Source organism: Larimichthys crocea, chromosome VI (assembly GCF_000972845.2).
Source record: "Larimichthys crocea isolate SSNF chromosome VI, L_crocea_2.0, whole genome shotgun sequence".
NCBI lineage: Eukaryota > Metazoa > Chordata > Actinopteri > Sciaenidae > Larimichthys > Larimichthys crocea.
Genome location: NC_040016.1, coordinates 5,980,122 through 6,001,279, shown reverse-complemented (window position 1 = coordinate 6,001,279; position 21,158 = coordinate 5,980,122). Strand labels below are relative to the sequence as shown.

The 21,158-nt window shown below is 43.3% G+C and overlaps 1 protein-coding gene, 1 long non-coding RNA gene and 2 other non-coding genes across 5 annotated transcripts in view; 2 read left to right on the top strand and 2 right to left on the bottom strand.

Annotated features, from left to right (window-relative positions):
• The window catches only part of LOC104938748 (E3 ubiquitin-protein ligase DTX4), a 29,785-nt gene extending 13,322 nt beyond the window's left edge, over window positions 1-16,463 (top strand). For both annotated transcript variants that reach the window (XM_010755190.3, XM_010755191.3), the window contains exons 3-12: window positions 2,453-2,667; window positions 2,763-3,667; window positions 12,147-12,208; window positions 12,316-12,477; window positions 12,610-12,671; window positions 12,765-12,931; window positions 13,009-13,162; window positions 13,274-13,363; window positions 13,478-13,576; window positions 13,682-16,463. In XM_010755190.3, coding sequence (XP_010753492.1) covers window positions 2,453-2,667; window positions 2,763-3,667; window positions 12,147-12,208; window positions 12,316-12,477; window positions 12,610-12,671; window positions 12,765-12,931; window positions 13,009-13,162; window positions 13,274-13,363; window positions 13,478-13,576; window positions 13,682-13,813 — 2,048 coding nt within the window. In that variant the 3' untranslated portion in view covers window positions 13,814-16,463. The remainder of the gene's footprint in view (window positions 1-2,452; window positions 2,668-2,762; window positions 3,668-12,146; window positions 12,209-12,315; window positions 12,478-12,609; window positions 12,672-12,764; window positions 12,932-13,008; window positions 13,163-13,273; window positions 13,364-13,477; window positions 13,577-13,681) is intronic.
• Window positions 14,967-17,122, bottom strand: LOC113745846 (uncharacterized). Its single transcript, XR_003462450.1, has 2 exons — window positions 16,923-17,122; window positions 14,967-16,755 (listed from the first exon to the last, which is right to left on the bottom strand). It is a non-coding gene; the product is annotated as an uncharacterized LOC113745846 (long non-coding RNA).
• Window positions 17,006-17,093, top strand: trnay-gua (transfer RNA tyrosine (anticodon GUA)). The gene is given in 2 exon segments: window positions 17,006-17,042; window positions 17,058-17,093. It is a non-coding gene; the product is annotated as a tRNA-Tyr (tRNA).
• A 1,249-nt stretch (window positions 17,123-18,371) lies between the features above and the next one.
• trnae-cuc (transfer RNA glutamic acid (anticodon CUC)) lies at window positions 18,372-18,443 on the bottom strand. Its single transcript has one exon. It is a non-coding gene; the product is annotated as a tRNA-Glu (tRNA).
• Between the last annotated feature and the right edge of the window lie 2,715 nt (window positions 18,444-21,158).

The following is a 21,158-nucleotide window of genomic DNA, read 5'->3' as shown; positions in this document are numbered from 1 at the left end:
TTGATGCATAATGAAGTCAGTCACAGTGGTGTTTAGTGTCTGCTGTATATTGTAAGTCTAAATAACTACAGTTAAATACTTGCTTGTGTTGATGGTGCGTTCAGAGACGACGGCGGGTGGTCCTCTTTACGATAAGACCTTGACCTGATTAAGAGTGTCCACAGATAACACGGAGACAAAACACACAGATGCTGTTAGACCGTCATCCTGGACACACACCTCACTTCCCACAGAAAGGTTTTATCTGTATTCACGCATGCACAAAGAGAATCCCTTCAGGGATCAATACAGCTGTATGTTATTCTCTTTTATTATTAGCATAAAGGAGAGGTTATGAAAGAGCACCCATGTGGTTTTGTCCTCTTGGTGGACGCCATTATTGCAATAGATGTCTCTGCAGTAGGTCCAGAGCGAGTTTTCTGAGGATTATACTACACAGAAAATGCAGTGATTCAAAAGAGTACGTAGCAAGATTTAGGTCTGCGCGACAGCAGATTAATAATACTGAAAGTTATGCATTTTATACTTCATTTTCATGCTTTTTTTTGTGATCACACAAGCAGACATGCATAAAGAATCCAATCAGTAAACTTTGAACAGCCTTCCCCTTCTCTCGTCCATCACGCAAACCGCCAATCTAACAATTTTCAGTTTGTGTCCTCGTGTGCATCGGTTGTGTTTCAAGATTATAATTGAGGTATTTTGAAGAATTTGAAAGTCAGTGCAAAATGATAAGATGCAATTGGAATTCTGTGTCACTGTAGTTTAAACAAACCTTGAAGAAATCTCATGATGGCATCACATCAGCTCTGTGGAAAGGACAGACAGACAGACAGACAGACAGACAGTTCTCTCTGCAGTTGGAGACAGAAATGAAATTTCACATGGTAATCAGCAGGTCCAGTGCTCCCTGCTGTGCTGCTGGATTCATTCAGACTCACAAACATTAGTCTTTTTGTCCCACAGACATTTTAAAATCTCCTAACATTTCATTTCCCCTGGATTGGCATGTCAGGATCTTCTTTCCTCCAGCAGATTAACTACTTTACAACTATATACACAACAAACACTCGATTCACTCTGTCTGTCCATCCACACCAAACAAACCCAGTTCGTTCAGCCCCTTCTTTTTGATGTCTGTGTGCCGATGCCACTCTGTGTGCCAATATCACCTCTTTGCACTAGTCTCCCACTCATTCTCCAACACACACACACACACACACACACACACACACACACACACATATGCCTTCCTCTCCTTGTCCTGGCACTGACTGAATAGCCTGTTACCCCTGGAGACTGAGGTAGTTTCTGGTTGGTTGGCTTGGGGACCCTCCTCCAAGCCCCTCTGCCCCGCTGAGAGACAGAGACACATTGTTGTGTTCTGGTTATTTATTTGTTCTCTCTATTATTTATCGCATAGATTGTGCTTTAGCAGTTTGTTTGAAATATGAAACTATTAAAACTCACCCCACTGCAGGGCCCAGTATCACAAGGCTCACCCTCCTTCCCTCTGTGACTTTAGTAGACGTGTCTCGTCCAAGTATTTTAATGAACATCATGCATCGAGTTGGAAAGACTACATCATGGCTTTATGATCATTATTTGTTGCAGAAGTATATTGTCAAGTACTCTTTGCGTGTCTCCGCTCTTGCTGCAGGCAGCATGTTTATTTAAAGATAATGGAACGTCTCACTGTTTGCAGCATTCACAATAAGGGCTGGGCATTATGTAAGTAACTATGAAGATTATCATCTGCTTAGTGTTCGACATTTCAGACCGTGCACTTCATTTTTCTGAAGTATTTCAGACCTCATTCAGCATTTGTCGTTGACGTTTACACAATAAAAAAAAAAAAAAAAGTGCTCTCATTTCAACAGTTTTATACACAGTTGAATGGAAACAGAAAACATGTTGCATCTTTGTGAGAAGACGATCCAAACCGCAGATGTTTTATCTGTAGTGTGATTAAAGTATTTGATGTAGCCGGAGTGATTGCAGTCCGAGAACATCAACGATGACATGTAAAAACAGACTCTATTTAATTATACAGGCGTGTTTTGCGGCTTAGCGGTCTCCTGAGCGGCCTCACAGTCGGCCACAGAGTGTTGGCTCGCTTGAAGCAAATAGAATTTGAAGAAGAGGAGAGTTATTCATTGACTTTTACTTGTGACGGTCTGGTGATTGTAGCCAGTGTGTGCAGTGTGGCGTCTCTTGACCTGCAGTTTGTCCAGAGCCTCTGCCTCGCACAGGATGTAGCTCTGAACTGGTAACAATGCCTGAGAGCTGACCAAAGACAGGGCTATCCTTCAGTCTGTAGGTTCATCCTTTAGCTGTGACATTATTAAATTGTAATTTCATATTTGTGAAGAAGCAAGGCTTCTGGTTAACTGTTGAAGAAACATATTGGGCCAGAGTAATTAACTAACATTCTTTTTTTTTTCCATTCCAGGAACCATCCGTCCGGTGCGGAGGAGTTTTTATGACCCGGCTTCGGCACCGGGTCAGGGCTGGCAGTGGGAGTGGGAGAATGATTCAGGTACGTGGACGGCCTACGACATGGAGGTGGCCATCACCATCGAAAGCGGCCACAACCGCCAGCAGCCCTGCCTCGACCTGACACCACTCGGCTTCTGCTACCTCATAGATTACCAGAACATGACACAGGTGCGTTCAAACGCTTCACACGGACATCGGCGACAAAAGCAGCTTCCACGCCTGTAACTGAGATTTAGCTAATGTTTTGTTGTGCGGTCCTGCAGGTGAACAGACAGAGCCAGAGGTGTCGGAGGATCCAGAGGCGTGCTGACATGGCCTACCCGATAGTGTCTGGTCCTCTGCCACTCCCCAAAGGAGGAGGTGTAGGAGGAGGTGGAGGCCTAACAGGAGCCCTGCTGGGTGTTGGGGTGTCAGGGACCAGTTTGGGGATTGGAAGCTCTGTCTACTCCAATGGGGGCTTACCAGCTTCTGGACTAGGCCAGCCTTGTTCCTGCCAGCAATGCATGCTGGTCCTCAGTGTGAAGACCAATACAGGAGGAGCAGGGGGAGGAGGAGGAGCAGGGATACAGACTCTAGGTCGACGCTCACTAACCATGCAGCGGCCCAAGAACTCGGCGCCCGGTGCCTCCAAACCTCTGAGCCCGTCTAAATCAGCCACTCTGGGACGAGGACAGCAGCAGAACTCCAACTCCAACTCCAACTACTACCAGACGCTGCCGCATGGCCTCGCCATTTCCAGGAACATCGCCTCCCCGCGGAGGAACGCCCAGCTCTTTGCTCAGTCGCTGGCCGCTCTCACCGCTGGCACCTCCTCTCTGGGCATCTCCACGTCCTACAACAGGCCGCCTCCGCCATCCCTCCCACCGCCTCAGCCTCCATCGTCCAACCCGAGCATGAACCCCCCGTCCATTCCAACCAAGCAGTCCTCCTCGTCGGCCAACGAATCAGTGCCAACCGCCACGTTAATTTCCACGGCCAACAGTGTGACCACGTCCCCCTCTCCTGTGCCCTCTCCATCGCCAGTGGTAATGAAGCCACAGCGCACGGCATCAACTGCAGCGACAATGTGCCATGCCCCGTTGCCACAAAGATCAAGCTTAGCCGGCCTGAGCAGACCAGCGTTACAGAGGATTGCAATGGCCCAGTCCAGAGCGCTCATAGCATCAGGGTGAGTAAATGACACGCACGCACGCACGCACACACACACACACACAAGCGCCAGCAGCTTTATTAAAGGACATTTAGAATTATTAACATGGTCTGAGGAAGATGAAGGTGATGATGGTGGGCTGCATAAGTTACCGTATTGTTTTATCTTCAGAGCAACATGAAATTCCACAGCAAGCTGCACTATCGTAAAGCTCCTGCTCTGCTTTGCTGCTTCTATATATAATATATAATAATATAATAAGTCAACAACTGCTGGTCTGAATCTAAACGTGGACCCACATGTGGCAGCTTTTTATATGATCAGATCAGAACAAGATGCAAATAATAGCTGACTTATTAAATATTGGGTGTTAAAGTTGAAAAGGATTTAATAGCACAGCAGCAGGCTAAAACTGAACATGCGTTTGCGTCTCATATATCCAATGTGTATCTGATGCAGCTCAACTATTAACTCTGCACGCAGTGAGAAGCACTCTTGACATGGAGCCGTTAGCACGTTGACATTTGCACATGGCCACTTGCATGTTCAGACAAGCAAAAAAAACACTCTTGCAAACACACAAGCCCAGGCACGCACCCCTAAATATGTACACACACACTCGCATGCATACATCCCAGCAGCCCATCAGAAGATGTCATGCTCATCAGCGTTGCAGTGAGTCATGCTTTTCTTTTGTTACTCCGCACCAAGTGCCAGTGATGTGATATCAGGGGCGTGACTCACAGTCATTCCTGTCGCAGAGGAAAAACATTGTTTGTGTCTCGGGGTTTCAGACCTGTTTCACATTTAAACGGCTGATTTCAAATGGATCGGTGCACTAAACGGAAGTGTAAGTGATGGTGCATGAAGGTGACAGGTGAGGTTAACAGGCAGAAGACAGATGAGATGGAGTAGTGCCCAGCAGTGATGACCTTAAAGGATCTTCATGATAAACAGAAACATGGCCTAACTGAGATTATAAAATCTTAAACTGACCTTGTAACTGTTTACTGCTGTGTGTGTGTGTGTGTGTGTGTGTGTGTGTGTGTGTGTGCATGCCATTGGTGTGTGTGTGCCAAAAGTCAGCCGTGTGCCGTCCATCTGCAAAGTGGCATCTGTAGAGCACAAGGGGAGGGGGAGGAGAGATTGTGGGAGAGGACAGGTGAAGAAGGAGTGTGAGGGCTGTGGGTCAGCGGCGCCTCCCTCTCTCTCTAAAGCTATTTGATGCATAGAGCGGGTGTGCGTGTGTGGCGCAAAGGTCCGAGCAGAGAGCGACTCTGTTAGAGGTCGACGGTCGATAGGAATGTACTTTAGGAGGTGGACAAACAAAGACCGCACAACACTAAACGTCTTTGTGTCACACCTCAAACTAAATCCAGTCCTGCGTTCTGTGTAGAACTTGTTGTTTGATGGTAAGAGAGTGACGAGAAGTAAACTGGAAACACATTTAACCACAACATTGTTGTCCACATGACAGTGAATTAGTGTATGAAAATGAACCCACATTTGAGTTAGTTTGGAGCGAGCTGCTCCAGCCTCACTCACTCTCCTCCCCCCACCAACACGCACTCTTTCTCCCTGCACCCACCCGGGTACCCTTGAACCCGTGCTTCTTTTTCTAATCGTCCTCAAGATCTTAACCTCCTCCTCTTCTCCTGTGAGCTCGCTTTCAGACCTCTGAGCTAAAACTTTCCAACAAATCTCATTTCAAATGAGTCCATTGTTTGTGGGTCTGTTTCAAGAATTGATTTCACTTTGTTAGAGTTTGTCTCAGAGCTGCTGGATTGACTTTTGAGCAATAAACATGTTTAGCAAACATATTTTTGGACCTTTTTGATATGCTATGTTGGTCTGTCAGTCCACACTGTAATGTCGCCGACATTCATGGTCCACAGAGGGTGAAGCCTAAGGACTTCCATCAGTTCAAAATGTCCATTTATCAAATACTTTCTGACCAAATATCTCAGAAACTAGTGCAAATGAGCTAAGAAAAGATGGTGAATATTGTAAACATATCATGTTGCTATGCAGCGTCTGCATTTAGCTCAAGTGCCTCAGTAAAATTTCATTTCAGTTGTTTGAAAGACTATAAACTTAAATTTAACCCACTGATATCTTCTCCAGCTCTGCCGTGCTTCAGTTGTATGAAGGCGGGGTTATTGATAGATAGATCCTGATTTTTAAATCGGCTTCCAGTCAGCTCAACCACTTCTTCAAACAGATTCTTCAGCACTGCAAACAGGAAGGAAAACTCCGTTTCCCAGTGTTCCATGATGTAACGAAAGTCACTTTGATCAACAGGTGTGTGACTGTTCTCACCGCTGCACAGGAAGTGATGCGTTCTCACTTTTAGTTTAGCACTAGAGAGTGAAAAAAAAAAATCAGTCTGAATGAAGGTCAGACGGTTTTTGAGATGTAGATTTTTCTGGCAGTAACACCACCTCCCCTCCTCCCTTAACCCCCGTCACTTGTTCCCTGCCCCCTCCTCTCCTCTCCTTCCCTGGCTCCTCTCTCCTCTCCTCTCCTCTCCTCCCTCCTCTCCCGTTGCGTCTCAGCAGTCTGGGCCCCTCACAGCCTCATTGTTGGTCTCCACAGTAACCTTTGTTGGATTACCCGAGCCTGGGCCGCATTAGCAGCACAATGCTGAGCCTCTGCTAGTTTTCTCCTCTCTCTGCTCTCGTCTCCTTCCCCCTCTGCCCAGTCCTTTTTATACACTTTTCCCTTTCTTCCTTTCCCCCTTAGTATTTCTGTCTTTTCCGTGAGTTCTCACTGTTTTCATCTCTGAGATTTATGCTATTTTAAACAGTGCTCTCCTCTGTAATAAAGATGCCTGAGTTATTTACAAATGAACCCACAGAACATGTGTTCGGGTAGGAGGTTTTTTAGGTTTTTTTGGGGGGTTGCTGGATGTGGTGGAGTACCCCATCATCGAGATGCCAGTGCTGATGTAGCAGCATATTCATAATAGGAATATTTTTCGGGGGGGGGGCAGACAATGGTACTGATCCAGTCAGCATTGTTGTTACCCCAGACAGTCAATTCTGAGGAGGGGCGGGGTGTGTAGATACAGACTCAGACAGCAACCAGTGCTGATGGGAAAGGGGTGGGGGGTGGGGGGGCTACAGGACAAAGAAACGAGTCAGCAAACTGTCAAAGATTGATCACACATTGGTGCAAGAAATCAGGCCAACACAAGAGAGAGAGCTGACACACACACACACACACACACACACAACGCAGATGCCCGACTGTGATGGCATTTAACAAATGCACACACTCATACGCACACAAACACGCACACACACACTCACACCATCCCTCTCTCTAACACAGTAAAAGTAAATATTGACAATCCTATGGGGAGATGCAGTGAAGAATGGGTGCTGTCTCTCTCTCCAGTGGGGGGATTATATGAACAAGACAAAGGGGGTGTGTGTGTGTGTGTGCGTGTGTGTCGGGGGGGTCCTGGTGTGTGTCGAGAGGAGGGGGCCACACAGACAACGTAATGAGGAAAAGCAAATGAAGCAGGAAGCGGTGTGAGAAAGTCTGAGTTCGTTAGAGAGCAGAGGAGCGCAGAGTTCACCGACAGGTTGTAGACAGCAGCTCTGGATTAGAATCCTGCCATAACCACAGACAGGAAACACTCGTATCTGTCAGGGAATTTATGTAGAATGACACCGTGTGTTATGGAACAGTAGGTGCCAGTCTATCTGAACACTGTGGTGGCCAGGGTCGAAGAGACCTGTTCCTGCCTTCCTAGACATAATAGATAGCTGGCCGTTGACGTTCCAATCTGCATAAACAGACATCTGTCTCCAGACTAGAATATGCTGACAATAACACCTCCATGGGTAAAGATGAGTTGGGCAGAATGTGAGACCAACTCAGGCACTTCTGATGAACTTTGGGAGTGTCTCTAATTCTCCTTGATCAAGCGTCAATAAATAATACAGCATAAGACATCAGAGGCTCCTGAACACTTTCTTCCCTCCTGAACTCACCACTGACCTTTGACTTCAGTAATTTCTCCACAGCCCCGTGGAGGACACTGATGTCCTTGGACGCCTGAGAAGAATAAAAAGAATGAAAGCACACACAGGACACAAGGCTTGACAGATAAATCTGACAAATAGTAATGTGCGGGGGGGGGCATATTGTCATTTGAGCAAAATCCTCTGGGCTCCGATAATACCAAAGGTCTCCAATAGCAAAGAGAAGTGTACAAAACATTCATGCAGCATCTGAGGCTGAGTGCCGGGGTGTCCTGATTCCTCCCAGTCTGTCTGTCTGCATTATGAATTATTAAAAAATGTTCCACGCAGGTCAGTTCTCAGTTAGGAGCTCATCGAGACACCCAAAAAAAACATCCACATGTTTTCATAATGAACATCCTCCCGTGACACTTTTGAACTGTCGTCCACAGTTTTTTTTACACAGCGTTCAACAAATGCACATCCTCGTCTGCTGCTCAACAACACATACTCACAGCTCACATCTGAAACTCAGTCTGATTTTAGGAAGTTTTACACAACAAACCTGTCTACCACTTTCTGTCACATCACATTATTCTGCACTAAAGCAAAAGAAGTCATCATTAGCGTGTGTGTGTGTGTGTGTGTGTGTGTGTGTGTGTGTGTGTGTGTCTGTAGGAATGTGTGCGAGGCCGCGGGTGCAGCTTTATGTGCGCGTGACAATATGTGTGTGAGAATGTGTGGGAGTGTGTTATTGTCTGGTGTCTAAATCAGTCCAGCTGATGTCCATCTGGGCCCGGAGGAATAAGAGGAGCAGAGGGACGGAGGGACAGAGGGAGCCTGTGAGACAAAGCTGAGGGAGTGTGTGATCTGGTGGGAAGCGGGCGGAGGGTAGGGGGGTGGGTTTTTAAGGTCGCAGAGGGTCAAGAGACTGGAGTCCCATTCAGTCTCTCCCCTCCTCCTCCCCCCCCCCGACATGGACGGGATCTCTGCTTTTTTTCTTCTTCTTCTTCTCTTTTTCCAGCAGAGCCGCCTGGCTTCCTGCAAACAAACACACTCCCATCATTTCAGTTTTTACAGAGAGCGAGCTGTAGCTTCTGGTCACTGTTAGCGGCGCATAAAAAATTTGATTTTTAAATCTAAAAGTAGCTATTTTATAGCTGGCTACTTCTTTCTATAGACGTTGGTTTTCTTTTAATAAAAATAATATAAAAAAACATTTCTCTCACATTGTTGCTCATCATCTGTACTGTAATGATTCAGTCAGCTGACATCTTCTTCTTCATAATAATAAAATAAAGAGGAAAAAAACACACAGGTAGCTCAGGATCAGGCACTGCTCTGACACAGGACGTAGCATGGCAGCAAAATGCGCAGTGAGACTGTTGACGCTCATCTAGCAAAGCCAAAAACAGTTCCCACATTTTCTGAGAATAGTTTTGTAAAATCTGAGAAATGAAAAGCATTTCATTAAAGCATCTCTTCAAACATGAGGACAGTGCTGCAGCCGTGCCTGCTATAAAGAGAGAGAACCTCTGTACTGTCAGCAGGGTGCAGTCTGGCTGAACATTATAGTAAACACAAATACAATTAAATATGTCACTCTAGAAATGATTTAATACCGGACAGTGCCAGAACAAATGACAAATCCAAAAAGGCTTCTTTCATGGAGCAAACAAAACACACCACCATAAATCTTTAGCTTCTGCTCGCTAAGCAACACGTGAAAGTATTAAAATGAGTGATTGTATGCTGTTTTAAATGATGATTTACTCATGCCCATCCAAGTAAGATTTTTTTCTACTGATACACAAACCATAAAAAAACATACTTTTTGTCCATACCAGTTTAATAAATAATCTAAATAAAATACAATGTAAAGCAGGCAGATATTTTCCTTTTTAAAAATCAAAAGTTCTAACTGACACTTGAAGTGGGTCGACAGTGACAAGGTGTGTGTGTGTGTGTGTGTGTGTGTGTGTGTGTGTGTGTGTGTGTGTGTGTGTGTGTGTGTGTGTGTGTGTGGTAAATCAGTGGGCCAGCGGCAGAGTGTGTTAATGAGCTACATGAAGCTTATCGAGGATTAGACTCTCCTTTAACACACTGTAAAGCCCTCCATGCTAGCGCAGCAGCCCTTTAAATATTAACCAGTCCATTGACTGCCACCAAGTGATTAGTGTGTGTGTGTACGTGTGTGTGAGATCACCGTCATCGTCAGTCATTGACCTGATCCAGCACACACTTAATATAGGTGTTTACCATGCGTCATCAGCAGGCTGACTATTTTTAACAGAGTCTGTCATAAATAAATCTTTAGGACAAGTTTAAGACTACTTTGAGTGCATACGACAGCAGAGCAACTAATCTGATCCATGTAGGTGGAAATTTGATGTGATTAACGTGTTGGTCACATCGTCATTACTTAGTTGTTGGATAGTTGACTGACTGTGGACGGGAGCAGAGCCTCGATCCCACCTGAAGAGTAATGTGGTTAAACTAGATTTTCTCAATGAAACTGTTGAACTCAGTTTAAAGAACGCAGAAGATATCAGAATTTGGACATCAACAGAGTTAGCGATTTATAACTAATTGATTAATCAATCAAATAATTGTGTGTAAGTACTAGGGTTGTAAAGGGGCGGAAAGTTTCTGGTAATTTTCTAGAAACTTTCCAGTGGAAGTTAAGCTGGGGAATTTTGGGAATATTCTAAATCCAAAACTCCATGGGAATTATGGAAATTTAACAAATCAAACATTTTGTTATTTTTCGTAAGCAGACATCCATGCAAAAAAAATACATATACAAAAAACAGTACCTAAAAAGTGTACCTGCATAAAATCTAGTTGTTTTTGTCAAGATTTTGATAAAATACATTTTCTCCAACTATATTTAAGTTCCCTGTTAAGGGCCAACCTTCAATTTTGTAAATTCACAGTTTATTCCTGTTTATTCCCATAAATTCCCGTTAATTCCTACAGAAAACTTTCCTCTGAAAAACTTTGAATATTCCCAAAATTTTACTACCTAGTAAGGATAGTGCAGCCCAACACGTGACCATGCTAACTGTACATGTGGACAAAACAGGTCCATCCATGCAGACACCTGAAGAGTGCGTCCGTTGTCATAGATATGTCCGACCCTTTAACAACAACAGTCATAGAACTGAGTGGATGTTCTCTAGCCAGCAGGGAAACAAGAAAATGTTGTTGAAGTGATGTGCAGATGACTTGTTTTCACTCTGCAGCTCACTACTTGAGTACTACAGCATGACTACAGGCAGAAAAAGGAAAGCTTCCAGTGTTGTAGTCATGAGGCACATCATCATACGTGTGTTTTGGAGGCTTTCGGTGGACCTGTATCACCTGGTGACAACTGTTCATGCTGTGTTAATGTCTGATTACATCAGTGATTTCTGTTGTTTAGCCCTCACTCTCACTCTGTATGTTCACTCTTCTGCCACTCACACACACACACATTCCAGTGAGTCATTGACGTGTGTGTCGTCATGTGTCGCTGAGTGGGGTTAAGTGAAAGCAGCTTAGTGCACTGACAGAAAGCCTGTTAAAGCTAAACCAACAACAGATCATCTCCACTCTCTGTCCTTCTGCCCGTCCAGCTCCACCAGCTGACTGACAGCAGTGTGTTAGTATGAACTATGAGAGGTGCAGGACTGTGGCAGAGAGTGCCGGCATCTTTAGGTCGCTGGTTCAAATCCAGCTCAAGTAATGTGCAATCTTCACGGATTATCTACGTCCTTCTGGCTAAAGTTGGTCTTTCTGTTGACTTACATGGCCACACACTCTCAGGAAATAATCAAATGAAACACCACAGTTTGCCGTCAGTAGTTAATGTTTTAGGCTTTGCTGTTATTAGTATTAGACATGGCTTAAACTTATCTCCTGTTTGTGGTTGAGACTGGTGTGTTTTGTTCATGTGCTGTGTACTGTCTGACCCAGACTTTGCACAAGTTAAAGCACAAGTTGTCACCAAACATCCATCACCAACCCATCGTTCCATACACTTCTTTAAGAACCAATGATGTGTGTGTTTGTCTCTCGGCAGGCCGATGACAGGCTTTGTGACGAGGCAGGTAATCCCCAGCAAGCAGCTGCATGACGTCCATCACTTTGAGCTCACTGAGCAGATAGAAACTCCGCGGATTAGCACTGATAAACACACACGTAGACACACACACGCTGCCGGGCACAGTCATTCATACACTAGCTGGTCACCGGACAAGGGTAGTACGCTATTGGATGCGGAGACACAAACAGAGGAAAGGAGACACCGAAGGACAGAGACATAACAGAGTCAATTTTTGTGTCTTTTGGCATTTTTATTCAGTTTTCTGGAAGAAACTGACAAATATTTGTTAATTTCATTTAATTCACTTCGAGTTGTGTGTGTTTGAAAATGACAGTCATCCGTTTTTCAAAGTGAGTATTAGGTGGAAGTGTTGCCACCTTCTCATATCTGAACGAGTTTGACACATAATGACTAAACGCTTTGTGTCTTTATCTTGCAGCGTGCCCACCGTCCCGGTGAAGAACCTCAATGGATCCAGTCCGGTTCACCCTGCACTGGCCGGTAAGAACACAAACTCATAAGTTGAGAACTTTGAGGGAATGTAACAGGAAACCCAAGAGGAAGTTCTGTTTGTCCTCTAACCAGACGTCTCTCTTTCTGCATTTCAGGGATCACAGGCATCCTGATGAGTGCTGCCGCTCTGCCGGTGTGTCTGACCAGGCCTCCTAAACTCGTGCTGCACCCTCCACCAGTGAGCAAGAGTGACATCAAACCTGTGCCGGGCTTTGGCCACTGCTGCAGGAAGACCACCAAGAAACAGGCTCGCAAAGGTAGGCACACAAGTCGAGACCAAACACAGAAAAACAAACCATTGATGTGACTCTAATTTTAAACGATAGAGTCAGAGTTAAACATTTCTTTTCCTTTCACCCTTTCCTCACCCTTCACCTTTCTGTCTGCAGGTAAAACTCCAGAGGAGGTGGTGAAGAAGTACCTGCAGAAAGTCAAGAGTCCACCAGAGGAGGTACGAGCAGTATTTGAATCTTTGTCTTCCATCGTTGGTTTCACGCTGAATGATGTGGAGGGATGAGTTTTTTCCCTTTCCTTGTCTTTCCAGGACTGTACCATCTGTATGGAACCGTTGGGAGGTCCGTCCGGTTATAAAGGTCCAGGGGTGGGGCCTGTGTCTCGGGCAGAGTCCGTCGGGCGACTAGCACAGTGTGGACACCAGTACCACTTCCAGTGTCTGGTGGCCATGTATAACAATGGCAACAAGGATGGCAGGTAAGTTAAGACAGAGAGACAGTTACTCCTTGTTCGTCTCGCAACTGTTATCGCTCAATCTTGTCCTCTCTCCTCAGTCTTCAGTGTCCCACCTGTAAAACCATCTACGGCGTAAAGACGGGCAACCAACCGGCAGGGAAGATGGAGTACCATGTCATCCCTCACTCTCTACCAGGACACCCTGACTGCAAAACCATACGCATCATCTACAACATACCACCAGGCATTCAGGTACCCCGACAGGGCGCTTCTGACTGCAGTGTTGGTTTTACTCTCACATGTTGTATTAAATATGATCAGAATGAGTGTCTGATGATATGAATCATCTCCCCGTCCTTTCAGGGACCAGAGCATCCGAACCCAGGGAAGCCCTTCACTGCCAGAGGCTTTCCCCGACACTGCTACCTCCCAGACAGCGAGAAAGGACGCAGGGTAAACGCAATCCTCCGCCTCGTTACAGACGCAGAGAACTGATTCTTAATACAGATTTAAAGGGGTTTTATGAATGAATCTGTTGTCCTCACCTTTACTCTAACCCACCGTCAGGTTCTAAGACTGCTCCTGGTGGCGTGGGACCGCAGGTTGATCTTCTCAGTTGGTACTTCGAGCACTACAGGAGAGTCTGACACCGTCATCTGGAACGAGGTACGTGCACAACGGCATCAGACCGTTGAATGAATTTCATTCTTCGTGATGCATGCACACGATGTTTGCTGTCACCAAACGAACATCTCTGATCTCATCTTCAAGGTCCACCATAAGACAGAGTTTGGCTCCAACCTGACGGGCCATGGCTTCCCTGACCCCGGACACCTCGACAACGTCCTGGAAGAGCTCCGAGCTCAGGGCATCACAGAGGACGACGGACTGATGGAGAAGTGAAAAAAAAAAAGTACAAGAGAGACCGGGGCAGCGTAGAAACAAGACGACATCCGTGTAAGAGTAGTGAAGGGTGGAGAACGAGGAGCAGAGGAAGAGAATCGGGGCCTAACCGTCATTACAAGAAGCAAGATGAGGTCCCAGACGGAGACACACTCTCTCTGCCAGCACTTACAAAGAGGTGCAGGGGGACATTTCAGGTTATCCAGGACATTGATTTTGTTTCCACTTTTTCAAGCTGTCAATGGAGTCACTACTGGGTTCACCTGTCGATGCGAAGTCTGTCCAAACATCACCGTTTTCAAGCGAGCACATCAACAGAAGCAGGAGGGAGCGTGAGGAAGCCGCAGCACAGAAAGAAAAGCATCGCAGAGGGGGAGGACGAGGCAGCAGGAACGACTGCACTCGGTTTTAGCTCACTAAACAGCGCTAGGTACTAAATGTCTACGAGCGAATGAGTCGGTACTAACATGTAGGTCAGTCACAAGTTTACTTTACTGAGAGAAAGAGTAACCAAGAAGAGATGTTAAGATTTCAGAGCAGTTCACTGAAAACTGAGAGAAGGAACAAAGAGAGAAAGAAGTTGGAGCGACGGGGGAGGGGACAGAAAGAAAGAAAGAAAGCAAGGCGATGTAGCAGAAAGAGACAAAGATGGTGTACGAATGTAGCCTAGGATAGGAGTAGAGTAAGATTAACTTGTATGGTACTCAACAGGTACTGTAGCTATCACTAAGACACACGAAACCAAGAGAGATGAGAGGACAAGAGAGTGACACGCTCTGTGTGCTTTGTTCAAACCACCTGCCTGCTCGTGGTTGGACTTCAGTGCTGTTGCTCCCTCTTGTGGCGGTCCTGATGACTTACACCTCAGCCTGGAACAAATCAAAATGTTACAAGTTATCCACCTGTGTTACTTTTTTTAATCATTGTTACTATAATCCTCATTTAACGTCATTCCATACTTTACCTCTTACTTTTGACTTGATGGGCTTTTTTATACAGCCCTCGGCTCTGTGTGTGTCTGAATGTGTATGAAACGACAAAAGACCAAACCAAGGCCCGTCCATTTGGGCCTATTTGGAGTCTTACTATTGAGCCACTATGGTACAAGTTAACCGTAGATACACAGGTACCAGTATTTACTTACATATCTTTATTTTATTTTGTCCCCTTTGGCGATTCACGTGGTTTCAGTGGACGTGAATAAAAAGCTTGTGTTTGGTTCCAGGTTTGAATGAAGCTTCACTGTCTGTGCTTAAAACCTGAGAGAAATAAACCGAGAGCCCGGGGCTGGTCTTACAGCCAGGAAAGCCCCTCAGATTGGGCAGATGGTTGGACGTTTGTGGGTGGAGGTGCGGAGCACAAGAGGTAGAGCAGACGCAGAGGTCGTGGTCTGATCTGCCCAATCACACAGAAGACCGCTAGTCAGTAACTACAAGGACTCTGTTCAGGCATCTATTAAAGGTCCCCTATTTATTGTGTGTCATCAAAGATAGTTAATATAGAATAAAGTTTCCTTTATTCATCACAGATGAAATCTGAGGGCCATCAGTCTGTCGGCTAGCCACCGTGTCAGCCAATCAGAGACCGGTGATCTAAGTTGTTACAAATCCTCATTCAATAAATGTCAGATCAGCTTCTTCAACAGTGTGTGTGTGCAAAAATAATGCACACCACGGGGCCTTTAATCTGTGACTCCTTGACCTCTGCAGGAAACCAGTAGCATCATTCTTACCTCAACAGCTCCCCTCTTGTTATCTCCACCCCTCCTGACAAACATTCAGCACTCCGCTCAGTCTCTGAGTTGGGTCTGTAAATGACCCCCACCCCTATTACAATGTTACAAGACCCATGTGTGTGTACGTTATGTTTGTGAGTCAGAATCTGTGTACTATGTATACTACCAACATGCTCCCAGTTGAGGGTTTTATTTGGGTACTCCATGGGAGTCACATCATCCTTTGACTCTGATGATGGTACTCCCTGTACGGTAACTCCTTTATTATGTTTTTGAATATGAATTATAGTCATACTTTTCCATTTTTATTAGCATCTTTCTTGACACTATCATAGAGTAAATTGCCTTTTCTTCATTTTGTACATTTATCTTATGAATTATGTCTTTTTCATGTGTTACAATTGGTTTACAAAGACAGTATTGTTCAATACAAAGTCTTTTTGTTTTCATTGTGTACAGGAGTTAAGCTGATTTGTGTCATCTTTTCTTTGGAAAAGGATTTTGATGGTAGACTTTTATCTGAGTGTGAAATGTAATGAATTTGAATAGCAAGTCAGACCCTTGTACCCTCGCTGTCCTGTGAGGCGAACAACACTTTCATTTTCTGCATATCATCTGTCTTGATACTGTCTTTAGTCTCACATTAAAGCAGCAGAACTGTACGAGTGCAGGTGGCATGGTGAAAATGATTGTTTGAAACATTGTAAAATGTTATAAAAATCACAATTTTCCTCTTGTGTTGTAGCAGTTTTCTTGCTCTGTTGGCCCAAACACTGCACAATGACTCGGGAAAACACTGATTCTGTATGATAAATAAGTCACTTATGTTGCTTTTAATTTGTCTTTTTTTTTTTGTTTTTAAAGAATGGCTTTGATTTCTCGACAACCAACAAGAAATAAACGTCATTACTAGTTTTATCGTTGTTACTACTTCTCTTGACTTGCTGGGTTTGATGAATCGAGTGTGACGTGGCCGTGATTTTGTTTCTGCCGGGTTGAAAAGACAAAGTATTAACATGAAGCTCAAGTGTCTTTGGAAGAGAGTAATGGTTGATTGAGAGGCTTTAATCCATGGTGTGCAGCAGTAAGTCACCGTTTTAGTTTTGTCCCTTCTCTCCCATCACCAGGTCTTGTCACTGAAGGCAGTGCCTCCTCTACCCTCTGTAGATGAAGGCCTTCCATCACTTGTCTTCTCTATGAGGTGGTGCTGGTATGGGACAGAGAGCATTAAAACATGAGCAGAAAAGCAAAGTGTAAATATTGCAAAATAATTGCTGGAGTATGAGTGATTAATACAAGAAAAAATAAAGAATGGATGAAATTTGGCTGTTGTGTTATATAATATTGGAAGCTATGAACAAAAACATAAATTACCGTAATGTGTGTGTAAGCCCAGAAATCCAACATGTTCGCTGCTGTTCCACAAATGTGTAACTGCCCGTTTTTCTACGCATGCCCCTTCGATAGCTCAGTTGGTAGAGCGGAGGACTGTAGGTGCAAACAGCAGTGATCCTTAGGTCGCTGGTTCGAATCCGGCTCGAAGGAGGGTTCGCTTTTTCGTTGTGGGTTATTACCTCTGTAAAGTGTCCAGTTAGTGTAGTAGCAGTAACATGTGCCAGCTGTTTTTACTGTAATTAATGTCGCCAGTATGGAGGACGGCAAGTACTTAAATAGTAATGATCAGTGTTGGGTATAGTTACTTTGGAAAGTAGTTAATTAGGTTACAACGTTACCATCAATTAAAAGTATTCTGTTACGTTACAGCGTCACCTATGAATAAAAGTAACGCGTTAGAGTACCACAAATGAAAAGCCGTTTGCAAGCGCCTCGCTCATGCTGCAACTTAACTGACACAGACACACAGCCTGCTTTAAATGCACCGAGACGTCCTGAATTTGCCTTTACTTTTTATATTTTATATATATATATATATAATGAATAACAATGAATGACAATGAATAACGTCACTCATCCAACCAAATGAACTCTGCAGGATAATAAGAACAGGAAAGACAGCCAGCAATACGCCGCATAGCGTTTTATTAATTCATTATTTTTGGATCAGTCAGAACAGAGGTGACTCCTGAATGCAGTTATGAAAGTGCATTTAAGTGCGCTTAAGTAAACACAGTCTGAGGTAAACAGATAGCAGATTCAGATCCAGAAATCAACGAGCAGTCAACGATCTAACAGAAATATGAACAGCTGCCTCTGTGTCAAACTAAAATGATAACAGGCCGAATGACACAAACAATAAAATCGCTCACTGGCACACAGGCAAATGACAAATAGACGAACTATAAAATAAGTGTCACAGGCCTAAATTCACTTTACCACCGTGCACTTACATTTACTCTTCAAAGTAGTGATTAAAGAGTGTGCATTTTACCGTGTTGTTGTAAATGTGCTGTCCTCTCTGCCATCTTGTCTTCGAAAACACACACACACACACACACACAGGTAACGTAGGTCAGCAGAGCCCAGCATCATCACAGCGCTGCGCCTCCGCTGACATATCCGCAGGTGGCACAGTACTGTCTGACAAAAAGCAGACTGCAGTCGGAGTTTTTCTGTCCTTATCCGGAGAAATTCTTAAAGCAACGGATCACTTAAAAAAACGACCTTACTGATTACTTAACCCACAAAACTAACGCGTTACGTGACACAAAAAAAGCAATTAGAGGACGCTAACGCGTTACTTTGTAATTCGTTACCGCCAACACTGGTAATGATAATAATAACAACACGCTGGACGCTAAACAGAGACTAATAATATACAAATGACGCGTGTCATTTATACATAGTTAGGATGGCAAAAGTAAGTTCCCTGACCGGGAATCGAACCCGGGCCGCGGCGGTGAGAGCGCCGAATCCTAACCACTAGACCACCAGGGAGCTGTGTGTACTGACACTGACTAACTTGAGGTTTTGAGGTTTAACGAACTATTTACAGGTTTAACTAACTATTTACAGGTTAATTAACTATTTACAGGTTTAACTAACTATTTAGAGGTTAATTAACAATTTACAGGTTTAACTAACTAACTAGTTACAGGTTAACTAACGAAGTATTTACAGGTTTAACTAACTAACTATTTACAGGTTTAACTAGCTATTTACGGGTTTAAATAACTAACTATTTACATGTTTAACTAACTAACTAGTTACAGGTTTAACAAACTAACTAACTAACTATTTACAGGTTTAACTAACTAACTATAACTATTTACAGGTTAACCAACTATTTACAGGTTTAACTAAGTATTTACAGGTTAACTAACTAACTATTGTATAAAGATGAATATTTTGCCTAAGATACTGTATTTATTTCAGTCGCTCCCTATCCCAGTCCCCAGTAACAACTTCAAAAGCCTTAACAAAAGCATAAGTGGATTAATTTTGAATCATAAAGTAACTAACTAAATAACTGTTTAAAGGTTAAACTAACTATTTATAGGTTTAACTAACTATTTACAGGTTTAACTAACTAACTATTTACATGTTTAACTAACTATTTACAGGTTAACTAACTAACTATTTCGAGGTTTAACTAACTATTTACAGGTTAACTAACTAACTATTTACAGGTTTAACTAACTAACTAACTATTTTGAGGTTTAACTAACTATTTACAGGTTAACTAACTAACTAACTATTTACAGGTTTAACTAACTAACTATTCAGAGGTTTAACTAACTATTTACAGGTTTAACTAACTATTTACAGGTAACTAACTATTTACAGGTTTAACTAACTAACTATTTACAGGTTTAACTAACTATTTACAGGTTAATTAACTATTTACAGGTTTAACTAACTAAGTATTTACAGGTTAACTAACTAAGTATTTACAGGTTTACCTAACTAACTATTTGCAGGTTTAACTAACTATATACAGGTTTAACAAACAAACTAACTAACTATTTACAGGTTAACTAACTATTTACAGGTTTAACTAACTATTTACAGGTTAACTAACTAACTATTGTATAAAGATGAATATTTTGCCTAAGATGCTGTATTTATTTCAGTGGCTCCCTATCCCAGTCCCCAGTAACATCTTCAAAAGCCTTAAGTGAATTCATTTGGAATCATAAAGTACCCAGAATAAGTATAGAAAAACTATCATGGGACTACAAGATAGGTGGCCTCCGACTCCCTAACTTTAAATTCTGCTATTGGGCAGCACAACTGAGATTCCTTTTACCCATATTTGAACGAGACTCGACCCCCTTTTGGACACAAATTGAACTGTATAACCTTGGTGAAGAGGTGAAAAGTGATCTCATTTATAAATGGAATCCCAAAAGTATTATTAGTAAAACCAAAAACCCACTTACTATCCACCCGATCTGATCATGGTATGACGTTCATAAAATTATCGGAGTGAAGGTTGATTTGTCACCCAAAATACCTTTATGGAAAAATAAACTCATACCAATGTTCTCCGATAATAAAATTTTTAAAACATGGCATGATAAAGGAATAATGTATTTTGAACAATGCTATAGCAATGGGACTCGTATGTCCTTTGAGCAACTAAAAGCTAAGTATGACTTGTCCAACAAACACTTCTTTTGTTTTTTACAACTGAGAACATTCCTGAAAAAAAGCTGGGGGGAACAAATGACACTACCGAACTTGACAAAGATGGAGGAAATATTTCACAAGAATAGAGGTCCAAAGTACGGAGCCCCTAAAGGGACATGGTGAAAGAAAAAAAGGGACATGGTGAAAGAAAAAAAAATGGAAGTGTTTCTGGTGCTCACGAGAAAGTTTCTGGTGCGCACGAGAAACTTTCTGGTGCTCACGAGAAAGTTTCTGGTGCGCACTAGAAAGTTTCTCGTGCGCACTAGAAACACTTCCGTTTTTTTTTCTTTCACCATGTCCCTTTAGGGGCTCCGTACCAAAGCATTATATTAGCCAGGAGTATTTAACAATACTGGAAGAGTATCCAAAACAAAGCATACATCGATCAAGGGAGAGGTGGGAGTCTGACCTGGGCATTGCAATACATGAGGACCTGTGGTCTAGCCTGTGTCACAACAGTCTATTCCCCACTACTAATGCCAGATTCAAACTGGTCTATTACAATTTTCTCCATCAACTTTCCTCACCCCTCAAAAATTACATCGGTACAATCCTTTAATTTCAAATATCTGTTTCAGATGTGGCACTGCTGAGGGTACCATGTTACACTGCACGTGGCAATGTGCTAAAGTAAAAACATTATGGTATGATATATGTAACACGCTAACTAAAATTATACACCGATAATGGAAACACCGATTCCATTAGATCCGGGACTCTGTCTTTTAGGAAATACAACAAACTTGAATTTAACTCAGAGTTCCAGGAAATTTGTTGACATAGCTTTTACTGTTTCCAGAAAATGTGTCGCACTAACCTGGAAGTCGGACTCCCCCGTCTCCATATCAAAATGGATATCAGAAATGATGACCTGTTTACCTTTAGAGAAGATTACATATGCTGTAAGAAATAGATATGACACTTTTTTAAGGATCTGGCAACCTTTCATTGAGTATATTGGAACATTGCCCCTATCAGCTGTAGACTCTCTGTAAACCTTGAACTGGTTCAATATAAACT